General features: G+C 41.0%; 1 protein-coding gene across 1 annotated transcript in view; it reads left to right on the top strand.

Moving 5' to 3' along the window:
- Positions 1-15617, top strand: part of DSCAM (DS cell adhesion molecule) — a 446344-nt gene that overhangs the window by 265731 nt on the left and 164996 nt on the right. Inside the window, exons 6-8 of the mRNA XM_053936664.1 lie at positions 3268-3543; positions 6366-6662; positions 7480-7755. Of these exons, the coding sequence (XP_053792639.1) occupies positions 3268-3543; positions 6366-6662; positions 7480-7755 (849 nt within the window). The remainder of the gene's footprint in view (positions 1-3267; positions 3544-6365; positions 6663-7479; positions 7756-15617) is intronic.

The raw sequence follows: 15617 nt of genomic DNA, 5'->3' as shown, positions 1-15617 counted from the left end.
AAAACCCACTCTCACTCACAAGTCCTTCATAATGACCACTCAGGTCTACTACAGCATGAATTATTTAGAATAGACATGAGGAAAACAGACATAAGACTTTAAACAGATTTACCACACAGGATAACACAAAAAGAACTACTAGTAGAGAAAAACACAGCACACAATAATAAAGGTAGCTGTGTTACAGCCAGTGAAGAAATAGTTTAGATTAGGATTAGGAGATTAGATTAGATTAGATTAGATAAAATTAGATTAGATTATGGATTTTGATTAGGAGTCAATGTCACCTACCAGTGAATGGTAGTGATGTGCAGAAGTCTCCTAATTTCTCTCAATCCCAGGGCTGTATCTCGATACCAACATCTCATCATCGAGCAGAACTCTCCACACACTCAGAAAGAATATAAGAGACTTCTGATTTTATGGAAATCAGATTGGTCTTTAATAATGGCAAAAGTAGTTGTCGTTGGTCACTTATTTCTGCTTATCCTTTCCTATGCATTCAGGGCAGGATGTTTATTTCTGCCTAAGGTTGTTTTCAGCCAAGATAATTCATCACAAGACAAACCATTCGGGCCTATTTTAGATTTGGGGAAGTAGGTAAGTCTTTTGCTGTGCCAGGGGGCAAAAGGTCCTGTCACAGTTGATTGTTGGTGTTGTTGCCTGATATCGAAAGAAAAAAAACCCTTGCAACAGTGCTGAAATAGTAAAATAAAAGCCAGACCTTGACTGGAAGCTTCCAGGTGTCCCAATGGTCATGGGCACACCCAGCACTGGATCTCTACAATTTTATAAGTTTAACAAATTAGTATTCTTAACAAATATTGTCCAATTAAAGGGCAGTTGGTTAGGTAATTTTTGGAGTAGGTCCAGGGTTTCTTTGCTCCACTTCTTGTTATGTCTTCTCCGATTCTGGTTGTGAAACAAAATGTTCTTCTTGTAGGTCCTCTACCTGAAAATAGGACAAAACAGTATTTCAGGAATGTGTTAGAAGGGTAGCTTATTGCTCTAAGATTTGAGAGAAAGGGTGGGAAAAATACTAGGAGCTACATAACTCCATGATAATATTCTTCAGAGCTGCAAATATATGAAAAAATCATAAAAGCAAAACTGTTTAAGCATCAGTATCAAGTTGTTATCTTACCTTGCTGTTATTTCTGGTTCCTTAATTTATCCTAGCAATGATTAAAGTCCTCAAAGTTGTGGAACGACACAAAGCAGGCTCTGTGGAGATGAGTTAGTTGGCCAATTGAGCGATCAGAAGTGCAAATGGATGCAATTTCCAGTGTAGCTCTATAATTTATCACATGGAGGATATGTAATTTAGAAGCATGAATTGGGTGCTGGAAAAGAAATTGCAAATGTTCTCATAAATAAAGCTGCCAAACCCTCATTGCCATGACTCATGGTGCTCAGTAATATTGAATACTCATACTTCCCCTCAGTCGAGTATTCATGTGTGAATATTCTGAATGTTTCACAAATTCTACAAAGATAATTGTTACTTCAGGAGCACCACACTGGAAAAGTGTTATGCTGCTACTGTTTAAAAAAACACAGAATTATTTCCTGGAATAGAAATAATGCTCTGTGAACTAACATTTCCACCTAGACAGCATGACTAGCAAACTGAAAAGGAAGAAGTTTTTGAGAAGTTCAGGCCATAAAAATATCTGCACAAATAATTGCACATAATGTTTTTGGGCAAAATAAAACTGAGGTGAAAAATCTGCCATTCACAAGTTATAACTGAGGAGCTTTGTTTCTAAAAGTATTCATCAAAATACTCATAAAAAAAGAGTTGAATTGTCTTGTATGACGCAAAGTCCAAACTTGCAGAGACATGATGTAATTGTAGTGTTGATGATACCCAAAGCATCCCCAGTGCCTGGTGATGTGTTTTTCCTAATGACTCTGCACTCAGACAGTGGAAATTCTCTGGATCAGGCTGGCAGGAAGTAAAAGCTGGCCAAAGAAATTTTACCCTCCTCTGCAATGGAAGATGTGGCTCGCTTGCATCATCATGGCTCTGGGATATTAGTGATGCTCTTGAGTGTGACTACTTTGTTTAAAGGATTGTTGCCAGTTTTTTGCTTTTGTAGTGTTTTTATAGGAAACAGAGATATTCAGTGACTTTTAACATGCATCTGAGCACAGATAATTATTGCTTTGGACCTTTGTCTGTAATCCAGAATGTCTGAGGCCACTGTGTGGTTTTTTTTCCAGACCTATGTTCCTGAATAACCACTATGGATTTATTCCAACCTTGATGTTATAAAATATTTAATCAAGTGAACAAGTTCCTTTTCTTTTTTAAGTGTGTTTGTGCACATGTGTGTGTATGCAAACTGCTAAAAGAAAAAATAGGATGGTCTTTATTTTGTGTCAGAGATAGTATCAGTGGTGATAGCAATCCCTTATCTTTATAAGAAAATCAAACCAATTTATACAAGGCATGGGATGAAATCTGTGTTCTGCACTGCTGATAAATCCTAAGTAGCAGGATAAGGATTGTTTTCCTTGCATTTACATTTATGACTTTCCTTCAGTACTGTTCATCCTCTTTTTTTGCCATGTAAAATTTGTTTCCTCCTGTCCCACTGTTTCTTTAGACTGATTTGAAAATATTGTAATCCTCCCACATCAAAGCAGAAAATCTGGTGAGCCCACACACTAAAACACTTCCATGTGGACATATCAGATGGATATCCATGGGTGTACCTACATTAACATCTTCCACTCTTGAAAGCTAATCTTGTAATTGGCATTTATTACACTTGTTCACATCAGGGAGTAGTTTGGGAAAGTGTAAGTTTGGTTCCTTTTGCCAGAAATTAAACCAGAAAATGAGTTTAAGGAATGCACTTAATGCACAAGATTCAAATATCCACACTGAACTAATGTGAAATAACATCCTGCCCTCCCAAAACCTGTGCAGTGCCATGTTAAATGCCTCAGCACTAATGGTGTTACTTGTAGGTCTGATCCTACTGTTCACCTGGGCATGGAATTACGTGTTGAATTTGTTATCCCTGTAGATCTATTTTTTTTTTTTTGTCATGGGTGTTGGTGGCAAAAATGTTTTTTTAGAGCAATAGAGTTATCTGTTATTTGCTTTGGTGTTTTCTTTTAAGAAGGCTACGTCTGTGATTTTCATTGTTCTCCTTAACTGAGAGTTGATTTGTTACTTGCACACAAATGCACATTTATACTGAATACTCTCTCTATTTCCCTTTCTCTCTCCCTTATTTCGACTCAAACCTCCAGAACCGCTAAAAGCCACCATCAGCCCACGCAAAGTCAAAAGCAGCGTCGGTAGCCAAGTGTCCTTGTCCTGCAGCGTGACGGGGACCGAGGACCAGGAGCTGTCCTGGTACCGCAATGGGGAAATCATCAACCCTGGCAACAACGTGCGCATCACCGGCGTCAACCGCGAGAACCTGATCATGGACGGCATGGCCAAGAGCGACGGCGGCGCCTACCAGTGCTTTGTGCGCAAGGACAAGATGTCAGCTCAAGACTACGTCCAGGTGGTGCTGGAAGGTCAGTCGCCACCTGCCTGGCATTTCTGGTTTCCAAAATTGCACACAAGTCGTCTTTGGTGCTGTCGTTTTAGAGTAGTGATGCCCTTAAAGATCTAGAGATGAAGCAATGTGCTTTTGAGACAATATTCACAGAATCACAGAATCAAAGAGTTGGAAGAGACCTTAAGGATAATTGAGTCCAACCCAGCCCTACCACCTCAACTCAACCCTGGCACCCAGTGCCACATCCAGCCTTGTTTTAAACACACCCAGGGATGGTGACTCCACCACCTCCCCGAGCAACCATTCCAGAACTTTATCACTCTTTCTGTGAAAAACTTTTTCCTAATATCCAACCTAAATTTCACTTGACAGAGCTTTAGACTGTGTCCTCTGGTCCTGTCAGTGCTGCCTGGAGAAAGAGACCAACCCCACCTGGCTACAACCACCTTTCAGGGGGTTGTAGAGAGTGATAAGGTCACCCCTGAGTCTTCTTTTCTCCAGGCTGAACAACCCCAGCTCCCTCAGTTGTTCCTCACAGGGCTTGTGTTCCAAGCTCTTCACCAGCCTCGTTGCCCTCCTCTGGATGTGTTCAAGCGTCTCAACGTCCTTCCCAAACTGAGGGGCCCAGAAATGGACACAGTATTGGTATAGGAGGTAATCTATAATAAAAATAGGAAGGTAACAGGACCTGGTCTTTAATTGGAGGCCTCCAGGGGCAGATATGGAAAAATACCCACGCCACACAGGGTGAATACAGTTTTATAAGTTCATCAAATCAGCATAACTGACAGGAATTCCCAATTAGAACCTCAAGTAATGAGGTAATTCTCCCCCTTGGTTCCACCTCTTCTGGAGGCCCCCTTTCTTGCTACTAGCTGTACTTTGTTTATGAGAAAGTGTCATGGGAGGGTAGCTCATCCTTGGTTCCCAGGAAAAAGCAAGATAGGAATGGGGCCTTTGGGAATGTGTTTTGTCTTTCTGTCTATCAGGGTAGGAAAAGTACTGGAGTGAGCTAGGAACTCTGCAACTATACAATAATGGTCTACAGAGTTATGAATATGTATGAAGAACATATAAAAGCAAAAATCATTTTGGCATCAGTGGAGTTTACGAAAAAGAGGGTACTCATGAAATGTCCATGGGGTTTATTGTGCCCTATTCATAAGAGAATGGAAAAATCAATTTGAAAAAAAAAAAAAAAATCCTTCCCAAGCAGATCTCTGTTAAAAATCCAAACATTGCTTTTCTGGTTGGGTATATTGGCTGACGGCTTGGAGATAATCTTAAATAACTGATACAATGTTCTACATGGTAATCAAGTGAGGAAAGTCATCAATTTGCACAGAGGAATCTCTCTAATGAGGCTGTGGTGCAGGCATGGCATGGACACTATTTTTAGAGTCTCTGTAGAAGAAGAAGAGATTACCTGCCTGGACCGAGTTACCTCGGCAACCATCTCCCGTGACTAGGAAAGCCTAAAGAGCATATTGATAATCTATCATGGTGTCGGGAGAGTGCAGGTTATCAGAGAGCAACAGCAGGGAAGATTTCAAAGACACTCAGGTCTCACTGGGAAAATAATGTCTGCTTTCATCTCAAAAAAAAGCCTGTCACTTGAATTTAAAAAAGGGGGGAAAAAAGAGGAGGAGGGGTGGCAGAGGTACATAGTGTGCATGCTCACAGATTTATTGGTCCTGTGTCAGCTCCCTTTCAGGATAAAAAGCTTTTTTCTTTGTGTTGCTGCTGTTCTGTTTTCTGAGCGGTGACAGTATCCAGTACACCACAAAGGAAAGGGAGAGAGTCAGGAATGAAAATAAATAAATAAATTAGAAACTTTGTCACATAACCAATGGGACAGAAATAAAAGAGAGAGGAAGCAGAGGGAAAAAAATGAAATCAAATAAAATTAAATGCTCTTCCAGGGATGCTGAGGCCTTTCAACATTCTGAGAATGCCAGTGCTTATCTTTTTACCATGTGGCAAGCAAGGGAATTTTGCAGCCCTGTTTTTAAAGTAACATTTTCAAAGGAAAACAAACACACAGTGCATAACCACAGAAAGGTCTTCCTAACAAATACCAGGGTGTCAGCACTCCCAAATGTCACCCCACTGAACTCTCTGGAGAGGTGGGTATTTAATCCTGCTCCGTGCTTACAAAGTTTCTGTGCCCACCCATTTTCTTTATTCATTTCCCTGGTACAGGCAGAGTATTTTGGGAGATAGTTCACAAGATAAAGTGTTTGAACGCTCTCATTCAGAGAAATATTTATCTGTAGCACAAAATGACCGCTGACAGAAATTGGCATCACTGCTGTTACTGGCAATCTGTATTCAGAAAAGCTTCATTTAATACTTTCTTAAATGGGGCATTGTATGTCAGGACTAAACTGCTGTGTGAAATCAGCCTATGCAAGTTGTGCCTGGCTCTTGGCAAGAGGATGCATCCTTAACTTCCCAAGGAGATAAAATCTACCAGGAGAAGAGAATCTCCAAATGCATTGAGGTTTTGCTCTATGTCTTTTATAATTAACTCCATATGATTTTAAAACTTTTCTGCAGGAACAGAGCAGTTCATAGACATGCCTGATCCTATTCAAGAGTTCTTCCTTCAGCAAAGCCACTACCAGGTTTCCCAGAAGATGTAGAAGCAAAAGGTCATTTAAGTCCTCTATTGGCAGAATTTATTTTCCACCCTCAATAACTAGGGTTACATCCTGAAAAATCATTGCTTGTGTTGCTTCTAAAAAAGATCTTGGTTCATGGGATATGCTGCAGGGTAGAAGGGACAAACCTTACACCATGTAAGCATTGTTTTCCTGCTTTTCTCTCCCTTGGCAGATGGAACTCCCAAAATCATCTCTGCCTTCAGCGAGAAAGTGGTGAGCCCAGGAGAGCCAGTCTCCCTGATGTGCAACGTGAAGGGGACTCCCCTGCCCACGATCACCTGGACACTGGATGAGGATCCCATCGTGAAGGACGGCAGCCACCGGATCAGCCAGATCATCACGTCCGAGGGCAACGTGGTCAGTTACCTGAACATCTCCAACACCCAGGTCCGCGACGGGGGCGTTTATCGCTGCACTGCCAACAACTCTGCAGGAGTCGTCCTGTACCAGGCTCGAATAAACGTAAGAGGTGCTTGTCAAATCAGCTCCTCAAAAAAAAACACACATAACTCATTGTAGTGGAGAAGAGGATTGTTGCATGTGATGAGATTTTGGAATGCCAAAAAACGACTTACTGTTTTCGTCCTCTCCTTTTCTACCCCTGCTCTCTTTTCCCACCCTGCCTCTCCAGCCCCATCTAGAAAGTGTATGGTATGGTTAAATGTTGGAAGAACCCTTTGGCTTGTGTCCTTTAGTCTATTTTTCCTATACTCATCTCTACTAGTTCACAGTCTCTGTTTTAGTCTTGCTGTGCATGTTTTGTTTTCCTTTTCCTTTCCTCCTTTACTTGTTCAACATCCATTGTAATTATTCATTTATACAGAACTTTAGCTTGAATTTCTGACTCTACATGGCATAATACCCAGTCTTATGGGTATATATATATACTTTATATACATAGCAAATAAAAAAGCTAATTGTTTCAGTGTTCTTATGTGTAACAGGAGTCTAGCTCCATATCAGTGTTGGTATTTCACATTAATTAAATCACACTCAGCCTTTTAATTTGTAATACAGCAAAGATTTTATCAGGCAAGTATTGGATAACACAAATATATACCTCCACATAATTAGCATGGATGCTGCAGGGTAAGGAAAAAGTAGAGCATACAAAGATTAGGGAAACTGCTTAAGTAGCTCTTAAAAGTAAAAATCTGTCAAATGCAAAGAAGTGCGGCGCGAGCCGCATCCGTTAACATCTGTATATCCAGAAATAATTGCACACATTCCCTCGAGCAAATGTACCTTTAAATTGTCTTCAAGAGCTCCTTTCCTTGCCTTGGCAGGGCCAGCGAGCATTCGGCCCATGAAGAACATCACGGCCATCGCTGGGAGGGACACCTACATCCACTGCAGGGTCATCGGGTACCCCTACTACTCCATCAAGTGGTACAAGAACTCCAACCTGCTGCCCTTCAACCATCGCCAAGTGGCGTTCGAGAACAACGGCACGCTGAAGCTCTCGGACGTGCAGAAGGAGGTGGACGAGGGCGAGTACACCTGCAATGTCCTGGTCCAGCCCCAGCTGTCCACCAGCCAGAGTGTGCACGTGACAGTGAAAGGTGAGGACAGCTGGGAAGAGCAGAGCCCGGCTAATTGCTGGGTCCTTGGTGGAATTGCGCACGTAGGATTGTCCTGGCAGGCGGATAACGAGCGGTTTGAGGAGGTTAATCCAGATTTGTGTTTATTTTTAATGATGACACAGAGCTAATCAGTCATTGTGTCTTGTTCTCTCCTGACTTTTACCCTCCTTGGCTCAGCTGATCCTTGTTGTTGTTGCCTCTGAGTGGGGGCCTTGCAGCTCAAATTTGCTATGAGCACTTTTCACTACTACTAAATCAGGAAATTAATGGTTTGCCACACACGTTTCACTGGTGACTGTTTGTCTACTGGACAACAAAGTTCCAATTTTCATTAGCCAGTGACTTTCTGGCTTTTAAAGCATGAGATGAGAATTTTAATGTCTGTACTTTTGCCACTAAGCAGAGACAGGAACTAAAAGCATTAACCTTGCTTTCCTCTTATTAAGTGATTATCTGAGTGCTCTTCATGCTTAGAAAGATAACACTGTAAATAAATGTGACCTGAAATTCTAATAGGATGCTTCAAATCTATTCAAACAGTCCAAAACAAGGATGTTCAGATGGCCCTGAAAGGCTTCAGAAAGAGACTGAGAATAGGAATTTTTTACTATTGTGTCCTGACTGTTCTGACATTGGCAATGTTCAGACCTATTCATGAGGATACAAAAGACAGAAAACCTGATTGCACTGAGCAATGGGGCCACTAAATACTGCATTTTATGTGAGCTGTAGGAAGAATTGGGGCATAATTTCACTGTTCCTGAAGTTATTAGAAATTTTTCCTGGGTTGTTGTTTTTTTTTTTTTTTGGTGGGTTTTTTTGGGTTTTTTTTTTTTGGTTTGGTTTTTTTTTTTTGTGGTTTTTTTTTTTTGTTTGTTTGTTTGTTTGTTTGGTTTGTTTTGGTTTGTTTTGAGGCAGAGGAGAGGAAGGAAGGAGGTTGAATCTTGTATCCATTTTCAGATAAGATGCAGAGAACAGTACGGTAAAATGACTTTGTTACGGACATCTCAACATCCTTCTGCTCTGTTAGTTTTGCCCTTAGCACTCTGGAGTGATGCAATTGCTATTTTTTTCCAAGAGTTTAGGGATTAGCTTTAAGCCATGAGCAATTTGGACTCTGAAAGGCATGACATCTCCCACACCTGAGACCATCAGGGGCACTGGTCACAAGCTGTGGCATAAAAAGCCAACGTCACCTTTTGCTTTCATGTGTGTTGGGCTTTGCTTGACATTACAATGGTATCACAGATCTGTTGATAGAGTTTAGGAGCTGAATGAAAAATCAGTCACTGTGTTGCAGCTGCACTAAGAGGCCACCATGGAAATTCTGGTGGAGAAAAGCTGCCTCTTAAATGATACCATTTTTCAAATGACTGTCAAAATGAATGTAGCCAGACAAAACAAATCCAGCAGTCACGGGCATTGAGATCAAAACAATACCAGTCACTGAGAACACTAACTGGTATCTCAGGTGAAATACTGCTTTTTCTTCAATTAGGTTACAGTTTCCAACTTGACAGTTCCTCCCCCAGAAAGCAGATTGCCAACTCTAGCAATTTGGATTGAGCTGTAACTTTTGTCAATGATTTTACTTCCTTGATTTTACTTCCTCACTAGACCGTGTTGCTCCAAGCCTTGAAAAGACATTGTAATTTGAAAATAAGGTTAATAGCCTGACTTCATCTACAGAGCCCAAAATGTCACAGGTGAGGTTTTTAGGTCAGACCTGAACAGTTCTCAATGTTCTGCTGTTGTAGCCTGAGGTCAGCAGTGCCACAGCAGATTTTATCTAACATGCTGGTGGGGAGTCAAAAGTGGCCTGGTGCTTTAAAATATTATTAATGTGTGTGTGTCTGTTGCCTTTTCATTTTGTAGATTCCATACCTAATGGGATGAGTTTTTAAGCACTTCTATTTGATACCAAAAAAATACAAAATATGGCCCAGCTTGCATACTGGAGGTTAAAAGTACTCTGAAATATGACATTGTAAGGGGAGTTAAAATCAATGCTCAAATACCCTTATTTACAGTTCAGCTTCTCCTACCATCAGGATAATTATTTTTTTCCAGAGAAACAGAGGGGGAATTATTGTCCATCCTCAATACGACAAGTCCTTTGCTTTGCTCTCAGTTCTGCTACAAGCTTTGTAGGTGACCTCAAACCATTCACCTGAAGGGTGACTCAGAATAGATGACACTGAACGAGCTGCTACTTAGTGGTTTTTTTTCCTGTCCATGTTCTGAGGACATAATTATTAATTTCCTCATGAGTTTTATCATCTCTGTGGTATCAGAATGTTTCAGAAACAATGTGTTCATTTTCAAAAGCCACCTGGGTCACCAGGAAAAATGGTAATAAGGCACAAACTAAACTCAAAAATATCCACAGATTTTTTTGTATATTCAATTTCAGAAGCTTACAGCTTAATTTTTCCAGTTCACCTGTAGCATTTATATGTTCAAAGCTCTGCTCCCATTGAAATGAAGTTGCTCCTGAGAGTTCTGTTTCCTCCTTCAGAGCAGTCACGTCACCCAGCTTAGCAACCCCCTGGAAAAGACAGATTTAAGTAATTTAATTAGCTTTATCTGACAGATCTGTGGCAAAGGTAAATGCAGAATTTGGCTCTATTGGGGCAGCATTTACTTGCATTAGGCAAACAACTGGTTTTTAGAGCTGGCAGCTCTCTGCCACATTTACTTTCCACTTTCCAAATCCTCCAGCATGTGACGCCTCCTGGTTCTAGCTTGGATGAAGACTTGCTTAAAGCAGCATTTAAATAAAAACATACAACACCATGAGCGTGCCATCAAATACAAGAGTGCTGTCCACTCTGCAGAATATTTTGATATTTGCAAACATCCAAAAGAAAGTGAAATCATCCTTCAGAAATCATGATAAGGTCACAGATAGGAGAACAGAATATTTCTTGACAATAATTTTAAATTAACTCCTGGCTGCCAGAGAACCTGAGAGGGGCTTTCAGATCCTTGCTGTGCATCCTCCCACCTGGCAGGCTCTGGGAAAGCAAAAAAATTGGGAGCTGGGCCCTTCTGTGCTATTTGACCTTAGATCCTCTGTTTCTTTGCCCTGCTGATCAGAAGAACCAATGAAACACCACATGAAATCCATTGTGCCATTTTTTAGGAATAATTGCTGCCCTTGTCTGCATAGCCACCAATGCCAAGGGGTCTACAGGCTCCAAATAAATCTGTCCCACAGAAATGTGGCATTCCTGCCCTGCCCTCTCCCCCAGGCTCTTGCCTTCCCCTTGTCTCTCCCAAAATCTGGATTTGGAAGGCAGCAGTCCCCTGAGCTGGCTGCTGGGAGCTGAGTGCAAGAGCTGGCAGGAGAAGGTGCAGGTTTCTGCTTGGCAGATTTAACTCCCATGGAACTGTGCCTGAGTTCTAACCTAGCCTTTTGGAAATCAAGCCAACTTGGCTTTTTTTTTTTTTTTTTTTTTTAGACAAATGATTTGGCCAGTTCTTAGTTCTGACAGAAAGCCATGCAAAATACCCACCCCGTAATGCACAAGTAACAGAGGGAGACTACAACTGTACTTCCATAATTAATTTCTGTATTCCATACCTGCTGACCACTCACCTTTGCAACTGTAATAAAACCTCTTCAGCATGTTTTGCTTTGGACAATGTTAGGTGTAATTTTATTTTTAGTTTTTTTGGTGGTTTTTTTTGTAAAGTAAATTGAACCCCCTTTCCCCTGCCTCCTGCAAAGTGGGAACAGCAGTTACTGCCAGCATCAGAAGTAATTGAGATTAGCCTTGCTAAGGATACTGCACACATCCTTGCCAAGAACAGAATTATTCTTAGCAGCACCAGTTTGTTGCTCTGTGTTCAGCCCAGCTCTTGTGGTTTGCCAGAGGGGTTTGTACACATTTGCCAAAGGCAGAGAACTGTTGGAATCAGAGATCCTAAAGAGAAGAATATTCTGTAGAAGATGCAGATTTTCTGTTCATTCCTTCTCAGAATGATCTGTCCTCCTCAGTTTTCTCCAGCTCCTCCTTTCCCAAGTTCTGGCTCTTCTCCTCTGGCTTCCAAAATCAGTCTGAACTCAAAGTGTTTATCATTTCACCTCTCATTTCCACACTGCCTTGTTCTCAAGATTCAAAACTACCCTTTCTTTTGGATCCCCCAGCCTTTTCCCCAGCCTCCAGTTCCAGTCCTCTTTGCCATCCTTCAGGTTCAAGCCCTGGAGTGATAAATCTGCCCTGATTTCTGAAATCTCACCAGACTGACTCAGCCACTGAAAGGTGGTGCTGGGATGTGCTCAGTGCTGTTTGGACTCTGTCACTGCAAAATATCCTCTCCACGTCTGATCATGTGGGGGTTTTGTTCATTTATTGACTTGGTTTTGCTCAGAATGCAAAATTTGGGCACCTTTGTGATGACTTGTTATAATGTAGTAAAAACATCTGAGGCTGGTGCCATCACCTGAATTTGAAATCCATGCTGCTAAATCCATGGGGCAGGTGGGACTTCTCAGGGTCTCACAATACCTTTGTTTTCATTTTTTCTGGTTTTATGGTAGAATTGATATTTACCATGTCTCAGTTTTCCCACTCTCCCACCTTATTCTTGGAAATGGCCGAAGAATTGTAGCTGAAACCTTGCAGCTGAAATGACTCAGCCTGAGGCTGGAAAACCTGGCCTGGAAAACTGCTACCCAAACAAAAGTCAAACTGCAAGCAAATGAAAATAGTGTAATCATGGGAAGTGTTGGCAAACAAAGAAAGAGCTTATATTACCCACCCTATCTCTAATTTTCATATTTCCATTAGAAAAAAAAAAAAAAACAAACACATTAAAGTGGAAAGATGTTAAAATAATAATAGCATCATCTGTTTTACAGCATTTTAGTAGATCTCAGAGCTTTTAAGAACAGGAGCGAGTTGTTATCTCCATTTTTTTATTATGCAATTTATAGTAATAGTTTTCCCAGCTACAGTAAAAGCCATCAGTAGTAAGTGATGATTTTTTTGTCATCAGTCTCATGGGACACATTCTCATGTAAACAGCCTGCTGCTATTCACACTTCTCCAACAGGAATTAATTGAAAAAGAAGACCCTGAGAGAGATGGGTACCGCATCATTAAAATAAAAAGTGTAGTGTTCAAAAGGACTGTTTCTGATCTTGTCAAGCTTATGTATTTCATTGATTTAGAAAGGTTCTTGTATATAAAGCGAGCACCTCACCTGTTGTGAACCACAAAAAGGAATTGTACCAGCCTTGTTTCATGTTAGAATACAAGCAAACCAAACAGGGGCTTCTTCTAAATAGCTTCATGTTTGCAACTCTTTGAATAGATTCTCCTCATCTTTCCCGGGAAGTGTCTGGCTTTCTAGCTTTTTCTAATACCTGAAATACTGTTGGAGAATTTTCATTGCAAATCAGTTCAGGGAGGGCTGGTTTAGGTAATGAAAAATATGCAGGCACAAAAGGGAAAAAACATCATTGGAAATCTTTGCAGGGTTCTTGGGACTGTGGTGCATTCAATCAATCTGCTAATCTGTGCATGCTTCAGCCTGGAAGTGTGGATTATAGCAAGTGGGAGTTCAGCTTCATGCACAAATCTCAGATCTTACTTGTCCTACTGACTGACTTTGCCAATAGATTGAATCAGAAAAAAAAACTTCTGGCCCTGACGTCTTTCAGCTATTTCTTTCATTATATCACTTTCTGCCTTTTTCCCACTCCTCCACACTATATGGTTTTGGATGCCTTCAAACCTGTCACAACTTCCTTGGGAAGAAATGCTCAGCTCTCTCAAAGTGACTGAAGTTGTCATGTACAGGAATCACACCAGGGCCATGTGGTCAGAGTGGGTGAGAATGTGCCATAATGAAAAACATCCTGGAAAATGCACTTAGGAATTATTCTCAGGTCACATCATGGGTATGGGGAGTAGTTTTGGGGGGCAAGCAGTGGCAGAGCCTGATTTAAGGTAATTTGCACTTTGATAGGGATGTTTCAAGTGTGTCTAACCTGTAGAAATTCCTGAAGATAAGACTGGAACAGGCTGATATTCTTGACAGGTTTGTGGGGTTTTTTTTTGGTTTTTTTTTTGTTTTTTTTTTTTTTTTTTTTTTTGGTTGTTTTTTTTTTTTTTTTTTTTTTTTTTTTGGTTTTTTTTTGGTTTTTTTTTTTGCCACTCAGCATACAGGAGCTTAAGGTTAGCTTTGCACCAAAATACCTGATTTACATTCTTTAAAGTCTCACAAGTGTCATCTGGATATGACTTACTTTACACCAGTCCACTTCTCATATAACTACTATAATGACTTCACCCCGACACTGCAGAAATGGTCACCCAAAAATTTCTGCTGAAGTTGTTTCACCACTACCCCAGTATTCATGACAAGGAATTAGTATACACAAACCTAAAACTTTCCACTTAAATCTAAATTAAAACTCTCTGGATTTGTGCACAGTCTTATATCTTCTCTCTTTCAAACGTAATTTATGTCTGTGATGGATGCATTTATTTGTGAATTATGCAAACAATGTGAAATGAGCCTTTATACTTCAATAAGTGCCTCAATTAAGGAGTTCAAGATGCTTTGCATCCAATGGATGGGTATATCAAAAACTGGCTCTCTTCTCTCTCTTACAGTGCAGATTTGTTTATTTAAGATTTGTACGAAGGCGTGTTCTTGCTCTTTTTCTGTGTTCATTTTGTCAATTATCTTTTGGCTCCAGTGATTTAATTGGACTTTTCACACTGATACCTGAGGACAAAGATCACTTTAGATCAGGTAGGGGCTGAACAAGGGCAATATCTCTGGAGCAGGTTCCAAAAGCGAGGCCTTTAATTAGGAAGCAGTTTCCCAATGAAGATATAAGCTTGTTGCATGAAAATACTCCCACAGCTGCTGTCTTATCCTCAAATCAAGGTTTTCTCTCTTACAAATAAATAGAAAATGCATCCCCTTGGGCAGGGAAGTGAGCTCACCACCATCCCAGCTTTGCAGGGTGTTTCAGGATGATAAGGGCTTGCACTTTTCCCCTCACAAAGGAGGCTGAAAGGAGAGGGCTCTGTAGATGGATGAGATGTGACTTAACAGCACTTTTGGTTTCTACACAACATTTTAAATGCTCTCTCCTTTTGGAGAAGCTCCCACTATAGCATCAGGAAGCCTGTGAGTGTTGGATGGCAGGAAAGGGGAGTGTGGACTGTGATGGCTGTGAAAACCCAAAAATTGCTAGAGCCTGGCTAGGGCTTGTGCAGAGACAAAATAATTTTGGCTTTTTCACTCCCAGTGCACAAAATCTGGGATCACACGGCTGCCCTAAGAGACTGCATAGCCTGGTGGCTCTGATTTTGCATCAGCCATAAATATTCATTGCCAAAAGTATTTTATACTGCAGAAGCAGCCCCTGCAACAGTGCTGTTGCAAGAGAACCCATCAGGGAGCTGTTTAGAATGATAAAGCAGGGGATGATTGTCGCTTTGCTGTGCAGAACACCATGTTCAGCTGGCTGCTGCAGGAAACAGGAGATCTGCAGGATGCTCTGTCTTAGTGAATCATCTCAGCAGCTCCTCCCAGCAAAACTCCCGTGGAACAGAGGGCAAGAAATTAAGGATGTTCCTCTGCTAATGGAGAGCAGCGTGGAAGCCCTCTTTGCCCTCTTTTCCAGCAGTCCCCCCAGAGGAACAGAAGACCTTGCTAGGGCACAAAAACGTAATTTAAATCTTCCTGTATTAGCACTAATGAGGCTGGCCCATGATCCTGTTCTTAAATAGACACTTAATTCAAGCTCTCATCAATAAAGCATTCCCAGGACACAGCACTTGGTGGCACGAAGCAGAGATTTTCACTCTTCT

Source organism: Vidua chalybeata, chromosome 2 (assembly GCF_026979565.1).
Source record: "Vidua chalybeata isolate OUT-0048 chromosome 2, bVidCha1 merged haplotype, whole genome shotgun sequence".
In the NCBI taxonomy this organism is placed as follows: domain Eukaryota; kingdom Metazoa; phylum Chordata; class Aves; order Passeriformes; family Viduidae; genus Vidua; species Vidua chalybeata.
The sequence above is the reverse complement of the archived record's forward strand: the minus strand, read 5'-3'. Positions and strand labels throughout refer to the sequence as shown.